At 53.3% G+C, this 22,458-nt stretch overlaps 1 protein-coding gene across 1 annotated transcript in view; it reads left to right on the forward strand.

The window, feature by feature from the left end:
• The window catches only part of RAD54L2 (RAD54 like 2), a 62,944-nt gene that overhangs the window by 13,467 nt on the left and 27,019 nt on the right, over positions 1 to 22,458 (forward strand). The window contains 14 exon segments of the mRNA XM_006104840.3: positions 166 to 362; positions 1,368 to 1,710; positions 2,344 to 2,521; positions 3,691 to 3,942; positions 4,145 to 4,263; positions 5,599 to 5,717; positions 7,312 to 7,411; positions 8,065 to 8,270; positions 8,693 to 8,865; positions 9,363 to 9,559; positions 10,940 to 11,139; positions 11,561 to 11,650; positions 13,153 to 13,245; positions 14,557 to 15,007. Of these exon segments, the coding sequence (XP_006104902.2) occupies positions 166 to 362; positions 1,368 to 1,710; positions 2,344 to 2,521; positions 3,691 to 3,942; positions 4,145 to 4,263; positions 5,599 to 5,717; positions 7,312 to 7,411; positions 8,065 to 8,270; positions 8,693 to 8,865; positions 9,363 to 9,559; positions 10,940 to 11,139; positions 11,561 to 11,650; positions 13,153 to 13,245; positions 14,557 to 15,007 (2,718 nt within the window).

The following is a 22,458-nucleotide window of genomic DNA, read 5'->3' on the forward strand; positions in this document are numbered from 1 at the left end:
ATCTCTAGGATGCTGGGAAAGTCCTTGGGCAGCGGCCAGCCCTGTGCGGCTCCACTGGCCTTTGGCAATCAGGATCCTGAGTGTACATCAGCACAGCTTTGCTTGTGAGGACTTCTTCCTGGGGAGCAGTGGGAGCAGTAATATTTTCTCTGTTCACTCTTATAGGACAATGGCAGCTCGAGCTAAAGTGATGGCTGATTGGGTGTCGGAGGGTGGGGTGCTCCTGATGGGGTACGAAATGTACAGACTCCTCACCCTGAAGAAGTCCTTTGCCACCGGCAGACCGAAGAGGAGCAAGAAGCGGTCTCACCCGGTCATTATTGACCTGGATGAGGAGGATCGCCAGCAGGAGTTTCGGAGAGGTGGGCAGCTTCTCCTGCGGTGGTCTTAGGGGGTTTTTCAGGAAAAAGAAATAGTGTCTGCAATAGCGCCTCGTCAAGCGTGAAGCTTTATTGATGTGAGTTGTGTTGCCTTGAACCAGAAATCCTGGCTCTCGGAGGCCATGGATGAGTGGTTAGACCAGGCCCCAGACTGGCTCAGGGGAGCCCACGGCCTGTCCGGCCCGTTTCTCTCTCAGAGCAGCTGGGAGAGTAACCGCTGCCTGTACCACTTCCTAGAGGTGTTCTGAGACAGCATTAAGAACACGTTTATAAAGTCCTAAGTCACAGTTAGAGTAATAGTCTTACTGCTTGTGAATTTATAAAACAAAATTTATCCCGGTTTTCTAGGGAAAGCCATTCCTCTCATAGTTCTACTCCCTCTTCCAAGGGGCCCGTGTCCCTTTGGGGAAGAAAGTTTCCTGAGGGTTCAGAGGCCCTTTCGTCTTGTAGGTCTCTTCACCCTGAGGTTATGTTGTTGTAGGGTTGCTTCTGTTACACAGCGGGGATGAATTCGCCTTTTAGCAAGGACTGGGGAGTGAGTCCAGGAAGACTTGCCCTTAGCTGGCTCCCCCCAGCCAGCCCTCTGCCACCAAGATGCTGCCAGTGGGGAGAGCCAGCTGAAGTGTCCGGACCATTCCTGTCACTTTCACCCAGACTCACTTGTAGTCCTCGGCGGGTGCTCTGTAAAGCCATGCGCTCTGCTGCCCAGTTGGTCTAAGCCCTAGGAATTCAAGTCGGTTTTACTCTGAACATAAAGGGGAAAAAAGGAGGGAGAGAGATTTACTCAGAGTCAACAGGCCAGGCTCACATGTCACACGCCACATAGGAGCTTGGATGGCTGGCTCCCTTTCAGCGACGGGGGCTGACTCTTGCTTTCCTGCTTCCTTCATTTCTTCTGTCTCCTCCAGGGTGCACCCCTACTTCTCATACTGTTGACTAAGAACAGGCCCTCCCACCCTCTGACTCCGGATCCTCTTCCCTCCCTAGAGTTTGAGAAGGCCTTGAGCCGCCCTGGCCCTGATGTGGTGATCTGCGACGAGGGCCACCGCATCAAAAATTGCCAGGCCAGCACCTCGCAGGCCCTGAAGAGCATTCGCTCCCGCCGCCGGGTGGTGCTGACCGGGTACCCCCTGCAGAACAACCTCATCGAGTACTGGTGCATGGTGGACTTCGTGCGCCCAGACTTCCTGGGCACCCGGCAGGAGTTCAGCAACATGTTCGAGCGCCCCATCCTGAACGGGCAGTGTATCGACAGCACGCCCCAGGACGTCCGCCTCATGCGGTACCGGAGCCACGTCCTGCACAGCCTCCTGGAGGGCTTCGTGCAGAGGTGAGCCGTCCTCCGAAGGAGTGGGCGGCACTCCAGGAGGGCCATGGGTCCAACTTCCTTTTACTGAACAGCATGTCCTGAGTAGCTGGCAGAGGCTGGGTACCACTGTTTCAATCCTCTGGAAGTTTGGCCTAGAAATGCTTCTTTCAAAAGTTGATCTGTGGTTACCATGGATGCTTGCCTTACCTGCTGAGGAGCAGGGAGAGAGCTGGCATCTTGCTGGCTCGTGTGAAAGGGGGACGGGTGGTTCTAAGGGTGGGTCTTGCCTGGGCCAGCCTCTTGGTGCGTATAGCAACGCTGGTCCCCAGCAGTCCCTTGTTTTTCCTGGTTAACATGGCATGTGTGGAGAAAGCGTAGAGGAACAGCCCCGAATTGGGGTAAGAACCTGGGATTCCTGGTCAGTGACCTGGGGCAGGCCACTGCCTCTTGCTTTTGTTTTCATCCTTAAAATGAGTTGTGTGTTTTGTTTTGTTTTGTTTTTTTAATGAGTTTCGTCTTGATGGTTGCTGAAGCAGTCCTCGTGAGAGGCTGCTGTGAGCCTCGAGAGGTGGGTGTGGCAGGAAGCAGGGTCTGGTTCTGTCCTACACTGACGCCCTGGCCACAACGCCTTGTCAGTTCTGGTCTATGTTCTAGGAGAGGCCACACTGTGCTGAAGATTCATCTCCCTGCCAAGGAAGAGAATGTGATCCTCGTGCGGCTCTCCAAGATCCAGCGCGATCTGTACACACAGTTCATGGACCGCTTCCGGGACTGTGGCAGCAGTGGCTGGCTGGGGCTGAACCCCCTCAAGGCTTTCTGTGTGTGCTGCAAGGTGCGTGGAGGCCTCAGGGATACTGAGACACAGGCCAAGAATGCACATGGCCCCCAGGGAGTTACTCCTGCTGGGGGTTCCTGATAAAGGAGGAATAAGAGCAGAGGGGCCGCCTCTGCATTGGAGGACTGGGGGCTCTCGGGAGAGAGGTGTTGGCTGCACGCGCACAGCTCCCGGGAGTGGTGCTCACACTGCACTGCAAATGGTGCCCTTGTGCTGTGCAACTCGGCTGCACAACCTGTTACACCAAACTGGAGGAACCCCTTCCTTTCTCACTGATTTTTTTTCACTTGGGAGAGCAGGTGACGGTGGAACATTGTGGGACAGTGTCTTTGCTCGCATGATTGGGACTCAAGAACTCTATGGTTTAGACTAGTCATTGGGGCGCCTCTCACGGGCTTCTGTACTTCATCGGGTTGAGAGGTCTTTCATCCCGACAGCGCTTCAGATGGCTGGGGACAGCAAGGCCATGTATCTTTATACGCAGCCTCGGGGCAAGGTGATGAACACTCGTCTTTGATCTGGACAAGTGCTCCCTGTTACCTCACGGGGGACCTGTTTCTTAGACAGCTTTCAGCTGACCTGCTGGGCGTTGTTTCTGATTGGCCGCTGCTTTAATACGTGAGCTGAAGGGGTGTGGCTGGGGATAGATGGAGTTTCAGAATATTTCTTTTGTAGCCACAGTCCTAGAGACCAGGGCAGACATGGTCTAGAGGATGCTGCGGTGCCAACACCCGTCTTACCCACCCCTTCTCCCCAGGGATTCTCAACTCCTGCCAGGAGTAGCCCCTCAAATGACTTATGGTTGGTCAGCTAGAAGGCAGATACATTTGTCCATAGGGTGACTTTGTCTTGCTTCATACTGTGGTTGACTGTGGCCACTCAGTGAAACAGGAGCATTCTTAGTGAACAAGAATAGAATGCAAGGCTTATGTACCAAACATACTGGCTTGCCCCTGGTGTGACCCCTCCTCTTTGTGTGTTATGTGATCAGTCGGTAAGTGGAAACGAATGTCCAGGTCTTTGGCCCGAGGTCGTTGGGGTATTTAAGTTTTGGTGATTGTGTGCTGTGGGAGGTGTGTGTTTGAGCAAGGACATGTTTCCAGACTCTGGGACACCTTTATATTCTTCTCAGCCCTGCGCCACCTTTTCTCTGACTTGACCCTCAGATCTGGAATCACCCTGACGTGCTGTATGAAGCCCTTCAGAAGGAGAACCTGGCCAATGAGCAGGACCTAGACGTGGAAGAGCTTGGCTCCACGGGGACTAGTGCCCGCTGCCCGTCACAGGGAACAAAAGTCAAGGGGGAGGACAGTGCCTTGGCCGCCTCGATGGGAGAGGCAGCCAACAGCAAGTTCCTTCAAGGGGTCGGCTTCAACCCTTTCCAGGAGCGAGGCAACAACATCGTCACGTATGAATGGGTGAGCCAGGCAGATGCTTCTGTGGCCGTAGAGCACTGCTGAGAAGGGAAGTGTGAAGCCCACGCGGGGAGGGGGCAGGGGGCGCAGTGCACATGCTGCCCAGGTCTGCGCAGGGACCTATGAAGGTGGCCCGTGAGCTGCTGCTGTCTTGGAGGGAGAGATTTCTATGGACCTGCTCAAGCTGCCTCATTTCTCTCCACAGGCCAAGGACCTTTTGACTAATTACCAGACTGGAGTCCTGGAGAACTCTCCCAAGATGGTACTGCTTTTCCACCTGATTGAGGAAAGCGTGAAGCTTGGTGACAAGATCCTCGTGTTCAGGTAGAAGAAAACTTTCCGAATGACACTGTGTGGCTCTGGTAACAGCGACACATCCCTACAGAGTGAGACGCCTGGGGTCACGCCAGCCCCCCTTCCACTCTACATGCCTCTGCAAGCCAGTGCTTCTTGGGGGGGATCTTGCATTTTCTTTTTCTTGGAGTTTTTTTGGGCCAATGCTATTCTCTTCAGAGAACAATATGAGACCATGGGCTAACATTGTAGATCATAATCTAACCCTTCCACTTGTGGCCAGGCCAAATGTGGCCTGTGGCCTGTTATTGTACAGCCTGAGAACTAGATTTCACATTTTAAAAGGGTTTTAAGAAAAAGGAAACACAGCTGAGACTGTATGTGGTCTGCGAAGCCTAAAAATATTCACTGTCTGGCCTTTTACAGAAAACACTTGCGGATCCGTGGTCTAGTCTGCTTCTCTCTCTCTCTCTCTTGGCCTTTTTAAAATAAGTAAGCTTTGTATATAAGGCCAAATAAACAAAGCAGTTTGTTCCAGAGTCACATTCTCAGTCTAGCCAGAGCTTTGCATCCCATCAAGGCCTGACTCCTCAGGGAACCGACACGGAGTAGATTGCTTCTCCTGCGTCTGACCAGTGTGCTCCAATGAGAGCTCAGTGGCAGCGGCCTGGCTTGGCAGCCTCGGAATGAGGGTTTCCACGTGGGACGCATTTGCAAGGACAGCAGTGGTTCTAACGGGGGGTGGGAAGCAGCTGCTTTTATGGATCATCCTGAGGAGACTGGCTCTGCTCACGCAGAAGCAGCTGAGTGCTCGTCTCCCCTTGATATTGCCTGTGCCTACAGTTGGCTCTGATGTCTACTCATGTAGTGTGGGTTTTTGTTTCATTTTTAAAATAGGTTTTTATTTATTTTAGAGAGAGAGGAAGGGAGGATAGAGAGATAGAAACATCGATGAGAGAGAAATTTCATCGATTGGCTGCATGTGCCCTGACCAGGAATCAAACCAATGACCTCTTGGCTCCTGGGTCATCGCTCAACCACTAAGCCACACCGGCTGGCCGCAGTGTGGGTTTTTAATGCTGATGTTATTGGATACTAGGCACTGAGTGAAACCCCAGAATTTCCCAGCTGAGCAAGTCATAGGGTAGAGAGTTTTTAGCCGGTGCCGGCAGTAATTGTATGGATGACTCTGCTCCCACTATGAGCTAGAAAGAATACTGTGGTGCTTCTTTGTGGGGTTACCTCCTACAGGGAGTAGGTTGTGGGAGCTCCCACCGCCAGAGGACTGCACACAGTTGTGGGCCTGTTGGGGAGCAAGGTGCCTGTGGGTCTGGGAGCCTCTGAACCAAGTGTTGTTCCTTTCAGCCAGAGCCTTTCCACCTTGGCTCTCATCGAGGAGTTCCTAGGGAAACGAGACGTGCCCTGCCTACCTGGTGCCGAGGGGCAAGGAGTACAGAAGTGGGTTCGAAACGTCAGCTACTTCCGTGAGTTCATTGCTGCCTTGTTCCTGGAGCCTTGGCGAAGTCTATTTACCTTCTCTCTCAGTTTCTCTTCTACTCCATTCTCTCCAGGAAATATTTCGTTTGTAGCCACAGTCCTAGAGACCAGGCGCAGCAGATTAGCCCAGGTGCAGAGAGAGACTGAGAGGGAGCTGCTAGGTGTGAGATGCTGTCCTAGGGGCTGAGGAGCTCAGGCGAGATGGGGGCGGGGGGTTACAGAGAAGTAGCAGGCATAGGCCTCATCTTCATCAGAGACATGACAACTTGAGGACAGATCCTTGGGTTCTAAGGAAGGCAGAATTGTCCTGGTGAGGATGGTCAAAGAAGGCTTCCTGGAGGAGGCAAAGCTTGCACTAGACTTGCAAACATGGAGAGGGTTTGACAGATAACAGGGCTTGTGTGGCCCAGAGGTCATTCTAGGGGGAAGGAGTGGAGTGAACACAAGTCTAGATCATGCATTCTCTGTGGGGGAGATAGCATCCCTAGAACAGTGAAAACTGGTTCTTGGGGCAAAAAAACTTAACTTTTTGAAGAATAAAGCACAAATACGCATATAGTAAGTAAACATACAATAGATCTATGGTGTTAAAGTTACAAGGGGGGCATGGTGACTGGAAAAAAATGTATAAAAAGGTTCCTTAAGAAGGTGGTAATGAAAATAAAAATTAAAAAAAAGGCTGAGAAGTATTGACCTCAGGCCCTTACCGACCAGATACTGACATTTAGGGCCAGATAATTCTGTGTTGCCGGGGGCAGTCATGTGCATTGTAGGATGTTTAGCAGCATCCCTGGTCTCTATTCACTAGATGGCAGTAGCATCAACTCAGTTATAACCACCGACAGTGTCTCCAGGCATTGCCAGGTGTCTCCTGTGGGGTGGAGGGTGCTTGTTGAGAAGCATCAGAGGTTCAGGGGTGCGAAGAGACCCAGCACAGGGTCTGGCCTGGAGCTTTGTATTGTCTCTGGATTTGCCCAATTAGTCAGTGCTGAGCTGTGCTTGAACTTATGAGAACTAGCTTTGTCCTTTTCTCTGCTTTACCCATGGTGTCTCCCTGCCCTTACTCATGCTTCCTAACTGAAGGGGACTCCTTCCGAGCTTCCCTCTTTCACTCCAATGTCCCACCCACCCACCGTGCCGTATCTGTTCCTCTGTGTCTCCCTGTAGCAAGTTCTCAGCCTTGGGAGCTTGTTAACAGTGCAGGTTCCTAGTGGAGGAACATCATCCCTATCAAAACAAACCCTTGGTTCATCTGTGCTCTGTCAGGATTTGCAGGACTGAGGCAGAGGGCCACCTGGGCCAGTGTCTACCAAGCCTCTATACTTAGGGTGATTCTTAGGCACTCTAAGTCTAGGAACCTTGGCCTTAGAATCGACACAAGATACTAAAGGGAGAAGCAGTTTCTAATCCTTGTTGTGCATGCAACCACCTGGGGGTATTTTTAAGTTATAGGAACTTGGGTCTCAAGGTAGACCCGAGCTCTAGTGTGTGTGCGCTTGGTTTTTAAAACACATTTGCCCAGGATTTTGCTGTGTCCCCTGCCCTCATCTGGCCATTTCTGAGGTTCTCCTTCTGTCCTAGGGCTCGACGGTAGCACCCCTGCCTTTGAGAGGGAGCGGCTCATTAATCAGTTCAATGATCCCAGCAACCTCACCACCTGGCTGTTCCTTCTCTCCACAAGGTGAGTGGGTCCTGGGAGGATAGGCCAGAGGGTGTGTTCTGGGCAATTGGCCACATGGGCAGGCACCCCAAAGGCTCATCCAATTTCCATCCGAAGAGATCTGCTCTGGGCTGTGACTTGTTTTTGGAGTGAGAGAGGGGACACCAAAAGGAAGTTGTGTTAAAGGGCGATCGTGACATTGTCATTAAGTTCTTTGACACCTTCATTAACAACGGTTTAATTAGCTTTTCCCTTGGAATGTTCTGAGGCTGAGACGATGTGGAGAATGTGAGAGTGTTTTCACAAGTAGGAAGTGCAATAGAACTGTGAAAGGCTGCTGGCCTGTTTGTCTCATGCCAAGCAGAATGCCCTTGATAGGGTATGAACCAGCCGTTCTCCTGAGCTGTTAGCCGTTTCCCTCGCCAAGTGACATCACACTCAGCAGGGAGGAGAGCGGACTGCTTTCTGTGCTGGTGGCACTTGCGTGTCGCACGTTCCGGGCATACTTTAGAGTGGGTGAGGACATACACTGTCCATTAGGACAGCAGGATCTTCAGTATGTTGGGCTTAGGACAAAGAGGAGGGTGTTGGGGTAGGAGTCACGGTGGGTAAAACTGATTTGAAAACTACCTTTAAAACGAAAGGCTCTGTGATTGTTGGTTTGTGTTTTAAAGGGCTGGGTGCTTGGGCGTGAATCTGATCGGTGCCAACCGAGTGGTGGTGTTTGACGCTTCCTGGAACCCTTGCCATGATGCTCAGGCAGTGTGTCGGGTGTACCGCTACGGCCAGAAAAAGCCCTGCCACATCTACCGCCTTGTGGCTGATTTCACCCTCGAAAAGAAGATCTATGACCGTCAGATTTCCAAGCAGGGCATGTCAGGTGGGCCGCCTTCCAGGTTCAGAAGAGACACATTGATATAGGCAGCCATCCTACTGTCTCCAGGCGTTTGGGGACAGGGAGATTGTGGGAACACGGGCAGGCTTCCCAGTATAGCAAGCCAGCAGGTCCTCCCATCTCATTCTGACTCAAATAATTGCCTAAGAGGGGACTGACCTCAACTTGTTGAAGGTGGATTTAGTGATAAGAGCTAAACTAGCAGGTTTCTGTTATAATACTTCCATTTTACCAGGGCCTCCCACCTGGTCTTTAACTTTCAGATATGGGGGGGCCGCCTTCGGTGGCTCAGGTATAGTGCCAGTTGTGCCACCCACAGCCTCTCTCCTCTCTGCTGATCTCTGTAGCTGTGCCTTTGCAGTCTTCTTTGCCACATACTGACCGTCTCCTTGTCTTCTCCCTTCCAGATCGCGTGGTGGATGATCTCAATCCAATGTTGAACTTTACCCGGAAGGAGGTGGAGAACCTACTGCACTTCGTTGAGAAGGAGCCAGCTCCCCAAGCATCTTTGGACATAAATGGCATCAAGGAGCCAGTCCTGCAGCTTGCCTGTCGGAAGTACCCTCACCTCATCACCAAGGTGAGAGCCCGGTGTGCACGCAGCCCCTGGTGGGACAGCGTCCAGCAGGGGAGGCTCGTCTGGCGAGCTTGTCTTTGTGCAAACTTTTGTTTCACGCAGGCAACTTGAATGCCATGGGTTCTTTTCCTTGTCCCATGCAGTTCCCGCCCCTGGTCTGGTCCTACAAGTGCTGGGCTCAACCATGTGGAATAATTTGGCCAGTGTGTTTTCCTAGCAGAAAGAAAGATGGCATGTTTTAAAAATGCAGCCTGTTAATTCTCTGACCTCTGCCCTCCTTTTGATGTGGAAGGCAGATGTGGGTGGTCTGAAGCTGTGCTGTTAGACTTGTGGGTCATACTCTTGACAGAAGGACAGTGAACCTGCATGTGTCTGAGAGCAGGCTCTTCGCTAGTGCTGGAGACAGCTAGCCCTTCCTTGGTGTCAAAGCAAGGCTCAGTGTGTACCCATCATTTTGCACAAAGACTGATTATTAAATCAACACCCTCCTGTGTCCCCAGGAGCCTTTTGAGCATGAGTCATTGCTCCTTAACCGAAGGGATCACAAGCTGACCAAGGCGGAGAAAAAAGCAGCAAAGAAAAGCTATGAGGAAGACAAACGCACATCAGTCCCCTACACCCGCCCGTCGTACGCACAGTATTACCCCGCCAGCGACCAGAGCCTGACCAGCATCCCCGCCTTCAGTCAGAGAAACTGGTGAGTCGCGGAAAGGGCAGGAAGGTCTGCTGTGGGGCCAGGCCCACACCTTCCCGCTGCGGCATTGTGTAAACTGCTCTTTGGCTGCTGAGAACTGACGGGCTCTGCTCGGGGGTGAGGTGTCAGGCAGTCCGCAGCCCGGGGTTTAAGTGGCTCTGGCAGGAAGAGTGAGCTGCTGGTCTTGGGACTCAGGAGTGTCCATTTGTATTCTGGGAGGTGCAGGTTCCCAAAACACAGAGACCCAGCCCTCCTGCACAGCCCGTCCTATCCGTAGCACTTTGGTCCTAGACCAGGGATGGCGAACCTTCTGAGCTCGGCGTGCCAGCATTTTGAAAAACCCTAACTTAACTCTGGTGCCATGTCACATATAGAAATTTTTTGATATTTGCAACCGTAGTAAAACAAAGACTTATATTTTTGATATTTATTTTATATATTTAAATGCCATTTAACAAAGAAAAATCAACCAAAAAAATGAGTTCGCGTGTCACCTCTGACATGCGTGTCATAGGTTCACCATCACTGTCCTAGACCTTGCTAAGCGCTGAAGTGCAAGGGTGAAGGCCAGGTCTTTATGGGCCTTGGAGTGCAGTCAGTGCGTTCTGCTGCTGCTCATGGGATTGCATTCTGTGGCTGTGCCCCAGTCCTGAGTGAGAAACCTTTTCCTTGAGCAAACTTCTAGAATTGTTTAGAATATGAGCGGGGCAGAAGCCTATTGCTGAATGGAAAGAGAGGCTGGCCACGGGCACGTGCCAGTTAGAGGCCTGGCTGCGGGGCACAGGGTTTTGGCTGCTGCTGCTTTTGTGGTGGTCGTGACTAGAGGGGTATCCTGGGGAGTGGCCCCAGGAGGAGCCCAATGAAAAGTAATGCAGAGGAGAGGGGTGTCTGCATTGCTTACTGATACTTGAAGTTTCAGAGAGTAAAGACCGTTAAGGTTGGACAGGTGGCCTCTCAAATTGACCTGCACATGTGGCGTCACGTGGCCTTTCTCCTTGGTGAGTGGGCAAGTTCCCCCCGTTTGTCTGCAGCTCGCATGTACTGGGGGCTGAAGAACTTTTCCTCCCTGTTGCATCCTTGCCTCTCCCTGACTCTTCTCCAAGGGCGAGTGCCTGGTGCGTGTAGATAGACCGTCCGAATCCCCGTAAAGGCGTCATCCCACTGACATCTGACTCCTTAGGCTCTGAGAAGCGTCATCCCTCGCTGCCTTTCTGCCTCCACTGCCTCAGCCCTGCGTCTTGTCTTTTGAGCTGACCGTGCTCTGTCAGTCCTCTGACCCTCCTCAGCAGCAGCTGAGGCTGTGGGTGGGGGTCTGAGGGCTCCGCAGGAGGGAAGGGTGGCTGTTCTGCCGACCTCTCTGAGTGCGCTGTCCTTCTCTCACAGGCAGCCAACGCTGAAGAGTGATGAGAAGCCTGTGGCCAGCGTCCGTCCTGTGCAGTCCACCCCCATCCCCATGATGCCCCGGCATGTCCCCCTGGGAGGCGGCGTAAGCTGTGCCTCCAGCACAAACCCAGCCATGAACTTCCCCATCAACTACCTGCAGCGCGCGGGCGTCCTTGTGCAGAAGGTGGTCACCACCACAGGTTGGGTGCTGTCCCTTTCAAATCACTTTGTTCACGCAGGAATTTTAGTATTTATTAACACCTCAAACATCCTAAAGTGATGTGGAGCAGGCGCTTGCCAATAACTCCGAGAGGAGAAAAAATACAGAGAAATAACCATTTGAACCAAATTTCTAAACCAGAAACTCTACGAAATTTTAGTTAAATCAGGGAAATTGACCCGAAAGATGATCAGATTTCTCAGAAGTTTCTGGTTCTCAGAGTATTCTCTATTAGGCAGCTGCGAGAGGGCTGCGGGCCTTGCTGTCCTTGGCTCTGACCTTTGCCCACCGAGAGGCGTTAGAGAATCTGCTGAGAAACGGGGTGGATGTGGACTGTGGTTTCCTTCCCTGCTTTAGTCAGGCCCTGTGTAATCTAAATCTGAGGTCTGTGTCTTCACTAGATATTGTTATTCCTGGACTCAACAGCTCCACAGATGTACAGGCGAGAATTAATGCTGGGGAGAGCATCCACATCATCCGCGGGACGAAAGGTGAGACTGCCCGCCCGCCCGTCCCCTGTCCTGGCTGGGAAGCAGAATCCGTACATCCGGGGAAGCATGAGGAAATGACATTTCCAGGAGCTCAGTAGTGTGGGCGGGGCCCCAAGGATATCTGGCAGTGGCTTAAGAGAAGGGAGTTAAGGTCCCCGCATCCCTGTATTTTGACATTGTTTTTATGGAGAATTTGGGGTGGGTTTGGATAGACACTGTGTTTTGTGTCTCAGCCTATCAATTGCGGCGCTATTGGCTAGGAATGCCTGACTCACCTGGTCCCACACTACCTGTGGGAAGCCCGTAGACATTTCCCCAGAGCCAGTGCTGTGGCTGAACCAGCCCTTGTGCTATTATGACTGTAACACACAGCAGCCATCCGGGAACGTTGTAGATACAAGAGCATTATTCACAAGTTCTGGAGGGTACATTATGCCCGAGGGTCTCACATGGCGGTCACGGGGGAGAAAGAGAAAGAACATGGACCTGGGTCTCTGCCTTTATTAGGGTCCAAGAGTGGGTGCTAGGCTTTGTGGGTTCACTCTTCGTTGGCGAATTTAAAACAGAAGAGTGGGATTTAGAACAGGAGGGGAAAGTAGGTCAAAGTGTGGTCATTGGGAAAATCCACTGCCTCTGCCTCCTTACAAGGAGGGTGAGACTGCTGGGATGAAATCTGTCGGGACAGTGTCGACGCCTATCATTCCCGCCAGCCTTCACTCTGGGAGCTCCTGAGGCTCGGCGTCAGTAAGGAGGTTTCGCCCGGCCTCTGTTGGGTCACAGTACCTTTAGGCTCAAGGAAAAGATGCTGCTGTGAAATACAAGACACAGGAGGTTGTACCTGCCCCTTACTGGGCTCCTGTGGGCCTAGAGCAGGGGTGGGTAAAGGGCAAGCTCTGCTGTGCACCAGCCAAATCCAGCCTTTCAATGTCCATAAATAAATATTTTAGACCATAGCGGCACTAGCTGTTATACTACAGAGTTGAATAGTTGCAAGAGAGAGCTAATGGCTCACAAAGCCAGAATTACTTACTAATTGGCCTTTTAAGGAAAAGTTTGCCAATCTCTGGCCTGGAGGCAGCCCGGATTTTCCAGGAGATTGATAAAAAAACACGGGATGGTAGATTAGTGTTTGGGAATGGAACGCAGCTCTAGAATTGTTTCCACCAACAGAGAGGGTATTGAGGCAGGAAGGCGTGGGCCAGAGGGCCTGTGCTCCTCCTCCCCCCCCGTTTCTTTCCTCCACTGCATGAGCCTTTCCTGATGGGTGCTCCTGTGCCTGTCCATCTCCCCCAGCGGGCCAGGCTCTAGAGCAGGGCCTGTGGCGGTGCTGATGCAGTCAGTGTTTGTGGAGAAAAGGGCTAATATTGGGCCGCAGCTCCGTCCTCACCGATCATTGCAGACGTCTGAGAGAGGGTGGGAGACCTACTTTTACAGCTGTTTCCCAGCCCACGGCTGGCAGGAGGGCATTGTCTGCTGCTCACAGTCTTCCTCGTGCTTCTTAGGGACGTACATCCGCACCAGCGACGGGCGGATCTTTGCTGTCCGAGCGACGGGCAAACCCAAAGCCCCTGAAGATGGCCGGATGGCTGCCTCAGGTATCGCATGTGGCTCTGTCTCCCGTTCACCGCTGGACATGTGTTGTGTTTTGGTTTAGTTTCACTTGTAATTAATTTTTTAGTAAATAATGTGTACGTGGTTCACAATTCAAAAGGTACAAAAAGGGGTAAAGTGAAAAGTAAGTTTTTCTCCCGCCATACCTCTAGCCAGTCATTTCTCGCCTGTCATTTTCAGAGATATTCTGAATGCAGTACAGGGATGTGTGTGTCTTTATGGATAAAAAGCATGTGTGCCTGTTTGGATAAAAAACGTGTGTATAACTTTCCTTTGTATTTTTCAAATGAATGCTCACTTACTATAATACACTGGTTAGTCCTTCACTCAATAGGTAGCCCAGGGCTGGTGCCTTATCTGCTGTAGCTGTGCCTCCTGGAGGGCGTGCACAGGATGCCGCTGGGTGGGACAGGGTGGGACAGCACCTTACGTCCCAAGTCCCCTGTCCTGGGGTGCTCAGATTGCTGTACTCCACATGCAGAACTGTCTCCCAGGCACGTGGTGTATCTGCAGCATAATCCCCAGACGTGGGCGGATCGCCAGGTTGAAGAGTGTGCGGGCTCATTCACAGTGAGGTGCTCTGGCCAGGATCCCCTGTGGGAGAGCTTCTCCTCCATCCTTCCTCCGGGAGGCACGAGAGCTAGACTGCTTTTTTGTGCACACAGCCAGCCCAGTTGATAGAGCGGCACCGTGAGCAGCCAACACCAATGACTGTTCCTTTCGCTGTGCACTCGCTTTTGTCTCTCCCTTCCTGTTATCTGAACTATTTGCAAATCGAGGACATCATGTCACTTTTACCCCTAAACCTTTTCACACACACAGCCTAAGGCCAAGGGCATTCCCCTCTGAGCCAGCAGCATTATCACACCGAGTTAACAGCTCCACATGTGGCCGAGGTCCAGGCCAGAGCCTGTTTTCCAGGCGTCCCCAGCAGGCCTCCCATCATCTTCCACAGCCAAGGCTTTTGTTTGGTTTTAAGCCAGGATGGATGACTTGTTAGAAGCACTTTCCTCTTTTCTTCAATCCTGGTCACTGCAAACCTGACTGGGGGTAAGACTGATGACTTAGCATTTCATGTCCATGACCTCGTGGGCTTCACCTTGTGGAGTTTTACAATCAGGGAAAGGAGAGACCTGTTTCCTCGGGGAAAGTTAACTGGGTGACTTTATACATCAAACTATTTGAATTTTGGGGACCCAGGATGGGATTTATTTGTTCTTTCATGGAACTTTCCCCTATATCTTCCTTTTCTCCCTGGCCATTCTGGTTCTCAGTCACATACGTTTTGTCCCCAGGTTCCCAGGGGCCTTCTCTCGAGTCTACGAGCAACGGCAGACCCAGTGCCTCATCACCCAAAGCCCCCGACCCTGAGGGGCTGGCCAGGCCTGTCTCTCCCGACAGCCCGGAGATCCTCAGCGAGCTGCAGCAGTACGCGGACGTGGCCGCTGCCCGCGAGTCCCGCCAGAGCTCCCCCAGCTCCGCCACCGGCCTGCCTGGCCCCCCTGCCCAACTGGTGGACGGCAGTGCTGTGCCTGGGACTGCTCTTGGGACGGAGCCTCGACTTGGGAGCCACTGCCTCAACAGTTCCCTCTTGGTGACCGGCCAGCCCTGTGGTGACAGGCACCCAGTCTTGGATTTAAGGGGCCACAAGCGGAAGTTGGTCACACCATCTGCTGCCCAGGAGTCAGCCCGCCGGCGGTCCAGGAAGGGCCATCTACCAGCCCCCGTGCAGCCGTATGAACACGGGTATCCAGTTGCAGGCGGGTTTGCCATGCCACCCGTCTCTTTAAACCATAACCTCACCACCCCCTTCACCTCCCAGGCTGGGGAGAACTCCCTGTTTATGGGCAGTCCCCCCTCCTACTACCAGCTGTCCAATTTGCTGGCAGATGCCCGCCTGGTGTTTCCAGTGACTACTGACCCTCTGGTGCCAGCAGGCCCCGTCAGTTCCTCTTCCACGGCTACCTCAGTCACTGCCAGCACCCCTTCCTTCATGCTGAACCCCTCTGTTCCAGGGATGCTGCCCAGCTACTCACTCCCATTCTCACAGCCACTCCTGTCCGAGCCGAGGATGTTTGCCCCTTTCCCCACCCCTGTCTTGCCCACCAACCTTTCCCGGGGCATGTCGGTCTACCCAGGCTACATGTCCTCCCACACGGGCTACCCAGCTGGCGGCCTCCTCCAGTCCCAGGTGCCTCCATTTGACTCTCACGAGGTGGCTGAGGTGGGGTTCAGCTCCAATGACGACGAGGACAAGGACGATGATGTGATAGAGGTCACTGGGAAATAGCTGGGAGCCCCTCTCCACCTCACTCAGGGCCCCAGCAGGTTGCCCACCCAGCTGGCAGGCAGCTGTCTGGGCTTCTGAGAGTAGGGCACTTGGCAGGAGGGGCAGGAAGAGGACAAGGAAGGGGGGTGACCATAGTGGCAGGGCTCTGCTGCAGCCCAACAAAGGCAAAAAATTCCAGCAGAGCAGCAATCGCGGGAAATCAGGGACCCAAACAGGACTGGAGGGCCGGGCAGCCCGCCTCTCTTCCTGCTGCCTTGCTTAACTGTCAGCTTGCCTGCTTGCCCCTCTGAGTGTAGGCACTCACATCCCATCTCTGTCTTTGGGAACATTCTCTCCCAAGAGACCTGCCTTACTGGGTGACTTAGCTTGGCCTGGAGAGGGGAGGGGAGTGAGGAAGGGGCGGGTAAAGAAGGAGTGTGGGCAGGGAGAGCAGACTGCGATTCCACGTGAAGTGGAGTCTTTTTAGGGGGTGGGAAGGAAGCAGACCAGGTATGTGTGCTGTGCGTGTGTGTGTTTATGTATGTACGTATGTGTATGTAACAGCAGGGATGAAGGTGGGGGGGAGGAAGGGAGGGACGAATGAGGGGGGAAAATGAATTTATCTTTTTAAAAATGGAAATCAGAGTGTGGTGGTTCATGGCAGTTAGAACGAACGTCAGGGTGAGCCCAGGAGAGCCGTGGAAACCACAAGTTTCCTTCTCGTGGGTGAAGAGGAGCCCAGGTAACCTGAGTCCCTGGTTTTCAGAGCCACATTGGTTGTGGAATTTGGGGGAGATAATGGGAGAAATGGGCATTGCCCCTCTCTGCCTCTCCCTAGTGGCTGCCTCGGAGCAGCCCTTTCCAGGGAGAGAAACTGCGAGGCGGGAGGGGAACCCTGTGCTGTGGGGAGGCTGGAAGGACAAGCTTCACAGGGATGGACCTGAGCCCCACTGCCTGTCCCAGTGGCCTTTCCTGCCCCTGCCTTCCCTGGTAGAGAGCTCAGTTAATTTATTTCTTATGGGCAATTATTTATTATTTAGACTTTTCATGTGTCTTTTTGTTGTTATTGGGAGGGGGAGGGGGAGGCTGGGGTAGGGAAGAGGGTAGGAGATGGGAAAGGCAGTTTTAAAATATCCCAGACCCCATGGCTGCCGGTGAGCACATCCCCGAGGGTGGCGAACTGGCCACGGAAAGAAAGCCAGGCTTGACCAAGGTGTGCACCAAATAGCCACGTTTTGCAGGAAGACCAGGGACTCCTGTGTCTGGAGAATTGGTGGGATGAGACTCGTTCCACGGAGCTGGAAACTTGGGGTCATGGAATTTGCTATTGGAAAGTAAATGACCCCAAATTTGGAGTTGCATCCTCCTATGGTGACCTTAGACTTAGAGGCAGGCTCGCTACGCTGTGTATTGATGGCTGCGTTGAGGGAACAGATTTGATTTCCTATTGGGAAATGTGTTGACTTCCCCAGCCTATCAGATGGTCAGTGTGGGCCTGCTGTCTGCTACCTCCATCCTCTGAAGGAACATGGAGGAGCCCTTCCTCTGTAGGAGCCTGAAGCCTGGCTTTGTCCTAAAAGAACATACCAGCCATTCTGGGTCGACCCTTTCTTGTTGCCAGTGCCAGGGGCGGGGCATCTAGTCTTTAGGCATAAACACTGGCTGTCTTCCGCTTGGCTTTCCCTGCCTGCTGAGGCCGCTCCAGGCAGGTCTTTATGATGAACACACCGTGTCTGTCTGCAGAGCTCCACCCCCTCCCCGGGGGTCCTCACTGGGCAGCTGCTGCCCCTGCCTCCCCTGTCCTGGAGGCAGTTTAGTCAGGTCACCCCAGTAGTAGCTGCTTCTGCAACTCTTCCACCAGCTGGTTTTCGTTGTTGGGGGGGGCCTTACACACTCGGGGGTGTTGTCCCCAGAGAAGAGACAAGGAGATGGCTGATGGGGGTGTGCATGTACAAGTGCGTGTGTGTGTGTGTGTGTGTGTGTGTGTGTGCGCACGCGCGCGCTGTCTGGTTACACCAACAGTGGGACTTAAGGCGCTTTTTTTCTCTTTTCATAAGCACCCTGTCAGACTCTTAACTCTCCTACTCATAGAAGCCTTAGACCTACAATTTAGCTATGCAAATTATTTTAGTAATTTAAAACTAGCACTTCAACCAGTGCTCTCTCAGATGCACCAGGAGCGGGTGGTGAGTGGACTCAGTGTGGGCTTTCAGGTTGTGGCTGGTGCTGAGGGCGTGAGCTACCCCAGGTCTCCGGTTTGCAGAGCACACTCACACCCTGGGCCACAGTTGATACCTCCAAGGCCCCGGAGCACTGGGATCCCAGAGCAGGTGTGTGTGTGTGTGTGTGTGTGTGTGTGTGTGTGTGTGTGTAAGGAGGGGTCATTCTGTGTGCACCTCTAAAACATCATAGCCGCAGGCTCCAAGAATCCACAAACTATTCCAGCAAGGAATTGAGACCAGTCACTGGAGGCATGGGCTTTGGAGGTACCAGGAAGTGAATGGGTATTATGAGAGGCATTGCGTGCCTGCTGTCGACCCAGTGCTTCCAGGGGCTGGGTCTTCCTATAACTGGGGAGAGGCCGTAGCTTCGGGTGGCAGACCTGGCTGGAGAAGGCTTTGTTTGATATATGCAGCGTATACTGTGTAGGCAGGTGGGGGTGGGGTCACGGGAAATTGGGGTGCTACCAGTTCCATGTTTGTTTTTTTAATGACCGTGAAAACCCTTTTGACTTCCCTGCTGCCTCTTCCTGTGTGCTGGTAGGCAGTGAGCATGTGTGTGAGGGAAGCAGGAACTGTCTCTGAGGCCATGGGCCATGTTCTGCAGCTGCTTTGATAGAGACACTTGCTGGTGGCTTCCACCTGCCATCCAGGCCTGCGTGAGGGAGGGGTGGGGAGATGAGGGAGGTGGGAGACCGGCCCGGGCACTTCCCCTCCCTCATCTTCCACAGAAGCCCCGTCCGGCTGGTTCAGCCTAAGTTCTCACCGAGGGAATATGGTACAACTTGCTTCAGGATTCCATGTGTAGTGATGTGCGATTTCCTTTTCTTAGTATCTGTGGATAAAAATTGAACAGAGACAGAGTAGCCACTTAAGAAAGTAAGTGAACCCTGTTGGATCAGATTGGATTCTGCAAAGTCCTCACCTCGAGTTGTGCTCAGCATCTATTTTGTCATCTCCCGACTTCAGGATAACGCTGGTCCTTGGCACTCTCTTCCCTAGGAATTAGTGTCTGAAGTTTATATACTTGTGATTCACAGCTAAATATGATATTCCCACTCCAGGGTCTGAAGCAAAGCTAGGGGAGTTCTGCTGATAGGTGGAAACAGACAACCAAACCTTAGGCGTCTCGGGGGGACTGTCACTCCCAAAGTCGTCAGCAGAGCAAGTCGTCTGCTTCAGTCTGTGCAAGCCTGGCCTTGCCCCAGAACTGAGTGCTCTTCCCATGTGGAAGGTCTGGGGGTTTCACATTCCTTGTTCCTAGTGTTCCTGGCCATGACCCTTCCTCCTGTTTCCCTGTGATTCCTCAGAAGACCAGTCTCCCTTCCGAACCACGGCCTCCTGTACACCCAGCTAAGTGGCTCTTTTGCCACCAGAACTCCTGAGGAGCTCCTTTCCCCAGTGGACCCAGGAGACTTTCTGGCCCTCTGCTCACTGTTCCCAGGAACCTGCCCCTCCAGGCCTGTCTGAGTGCTTCGCTCTCCATCTGTCACCTTCCCCATTCATTCCCCTCCTACTGGCGCTTCTCTTCTGCCCTGTGTATTCCACTGTTACCCTAAATGTCTGTCTGTGCCACTAGCTTGGCCCTGGGCCTTTTATGAATACCCAAGTCTTACAATGAACTTCCTGAGCAGGCGATGTCCAACTTCTTTGCTCTCAGGGACTGAGTCTGCCTCTCCCCTCTCTCGGGCCTATGTGACTGAGGAAAAGGTGCATCTGAGTCCGGGAGAGGTAGCCAGGCAGGCTGCAGAGTCTTTGGGGCAGAGGCTGGGAGAGATTTGGGTACTTTCTGTTACCACTACTGGGGTGATATTCAGAAGAGGGGGGACCTCATACTGTGACCTGATCCAGGACCCTCCTCTGGAAGAGAGCTCAGCCCAGGTGTGTGTATGTGTGTGTGTGTATGTGTGCCTGTGAGTGTGTGTGTGTGCACATGCACACACCTGCTCATGTGCACATGAGTGTAAACTGACTTGTCTGGTTGCGTTACTCAGGGTGGGCTGGGGACTCAGCAGAAGAATCCCTTTAGCCCGCTCAAGACTGGTTTTTTCCTGGACCCTCTCCAGAGGGTCGGGAAGGAGGTCCAGGTGGGTTGAGGGGGTCGCAGTGGATAACCACTAAGGCCACATTGCTGCCAGGAGTGGGGGGGTTGGGGGCCCCAGGGACCTGGCACCTGGCTTTGGTTTTCCGTCTTCTTTCCTCAGGATGCCCCCTGAGGCCTGGGATTGCACCTGGCTTTGAGGAGCACCTGTGGCTGGTGCTCTGCCGGTGTAGTCATGGGCTTCCCTCCTCTCGCAGGGCAGGTGCTCCTGCCCCAGAGACTGGGCAACTGGCTGTTTCTATGACGTATTTATTTTTACTTGTGTTTCATGTCACTTTTTTAAAAAAGCAAACAGAACAATTGTAAGTCAGTATAACTGCCTATCAGTTTTCTTTATTTCTCTTTTTGTAAAATAAAATTTAAACTCAAGAAGGCAATCTTGTTTGATCAAGGAATTGTCTGCACAGCTATTTGGCAAGTGGTGAAAGGGATGTAACAGCATTAGAGGGATAGCATGGGGGTGGGGGGCAGACAGAAGACAGACCCTGCAGTGATCGTGGCAGTGAGCTCGCTAGCCGCCTCCTGCCTTTGCTCATCTGACAGGACTGCCTTTCCAGGCTCCAGAGGACAGTGAAGCTGCTTCAGGGGACGTGAGGCTACTGGGCCTCAGTCCTGCAGGGGCTGCCTGCAGAGGCTGAGTGGCTGGGGCCTGGCAGCACCACATGAGCCTTCTCCATTTGTCATGAGTGAGAGGATGGAACCACTGCCTCCCAGAGAACTAGCCAGGGCTTTGGAACCTGAGGAGCTGGGGGACGGAGGGGAGTGTCCACTCTTCCCTGTTTAAGGGGAGGAGCCCTGGGAAAGCTCTCTGGAAATTTACTGAGGGAGCATTAAAGATCCTCTGTGGGGATTCCTTGGACAGAGGAAAGCAGGAGACAGGGCAAATCGGGGCTCATGAGGGAGAATATGTGCTATGGGGACTTAGGACTGGAGTGGAGCATGGGTGGGGGCATAGCTAGGTGAGCCTCTCTGCTCAGACGCTGAGGCCTGCCCCCCAGAAAAGTGCCCTGGCTTCAGCCTCCTGGTGGCCGGCGGAGGCCTTGCAGGAATCCTAACCAAGGGCGGGGCTTGCTCTGAGAGGAAGTGTTGAAGGCTGATGGCTTGCAGTCCCAGTCACAGGCCGACTCCTTTCCGACAGACAGTGGCGCTGAAGCAACTAAGGCACACCCTGAATTCTGACGTGGGCCCTGGAGTTCCCCGACCAGGCTAAAGGAAGTGAGCAGTGCCCTAGCTGGTGTGGCTCAGTGGACAGAGTGTTGGCCTGCGGACTGACGGGTCCCCGGTTCGATATCGGGTTGCGGGCTCAATCCCCAGTGAGGGGTGTGCAGGAGGCAGCCGGTCAATGATTCTCTTTCATTGATGTTTCTATCTCCCTCTCCCTTCCTCTCTGAAATCAATAAAAATACATTTTTTTTAAAAGAAGTGAGCAGAAAGGACCAGATGAAGAAAGGGCAGCTCCAGACAAGGGTTTCGAGGGAGAAGTCCCCAAGCTTCTGAGAAGCAGAACCCAGCGCTATCATGGCCAGTGCACAGGCCCTTTGGGCACCCAAAGGTTTGATCACATGTCTGGTGTTCACAAGCAAAACAACTGCCACAACCCTGCTGGCCCAGCCCCGAGTGCCTGTAAGGGGCTGGCTGCCCAGAGGCCTGGCCCTGTGGGTGAGGAGGGATCGGAGTGAGGCTGGGGGAAAGGAAGCCGGAGTTATGAGAGTCTCCGTGTGCTCAGTCCGCAGTAGTGGGCAGTGGGCTCTGCAATAAGACGAGTGCCTTCCCAAGCATCAAACCTCCGTGTCAGGTGCACCAAGGTGACTCGTGGCCCAGCAAGACTTGCTTCCACTGCAAGACTGGTCCTCTCAGGAGGGCAGGGTTTTTACGGTTTTACCTTTGGGGCCCTAAAAGGCTTGTAGGTCCTCAGAAATAGGAGCTGAAGATGGAACCTGTCTTCAAGGAGCTCACACTTGGCCCGGAAGTTACCTGGTACACGCTCAGCTGAGGGCAGACCAGCCTCCCCCAGCTGCATCCAGGGCCAGGAGGAGGGAGCCTGGGAGGGGGCCTGGCCCTGGCGAGCTCCCCGGGGGATGGAGCCTTGGTTTTTTGTTCCCTCGGTATCCTCAGCCCCTAGGATTGTCCTGGCATGTTGGCTGGGGGACAGGTCCCCCCTGTGCTTTGGGCGGCGGGTGGAGTGCAGTGGAGTTGGAGGCAGGAAGCTGATATGTGTGCTGTCGGAGGTTGGCTCCACTAGCTTCTTCCTTGAGCTCAGATCGGGCCTCAGTTTACTCCGCTCTAAGACGGGAGCAAGTGGCCCTGCCTTGCTCTGGTCCCAGGTCTGTCGGGAAGCCTCAGTGAGAGAAAGTGGCAAAAATGCCGGAAACCTCGGCTTCCCGGGCCCAGCCTGGCTCCCCATCGCGGCCCACCCGGCAGTCTTCCCTTCGCGCCTGGGGCCGCGCCGTCTTGGTGCCCTCCCCAGCCTCTCCGGATGCGGGAGGCAGGAAGGGGACGGGGCGCCCCGACTGCTCATTGTTCTTGAGTATGATGAGAGTTATCATCCTTTTAAAGCGAGTTAGAATCAGGAAAACTCAGAGAAATGCGTTGAGTTCTACTTCCCCTC

This window comes from Myotis lucifugus, unplaced genomic scaffold, assembly GCF_000147115.1.
Source record: "Myotis lucifugus unplaced genomic scaffold, Myoluc2.0 scaffold_614, whole genome shotgun sequence".
In the NCBI taxonomy this organism is placed as follows: Eukaryota; Metazoa; Chordata; class Mammalia; order Chiroptera; family Vespertilionidae; genus Myotis; species Myotis lucifugus.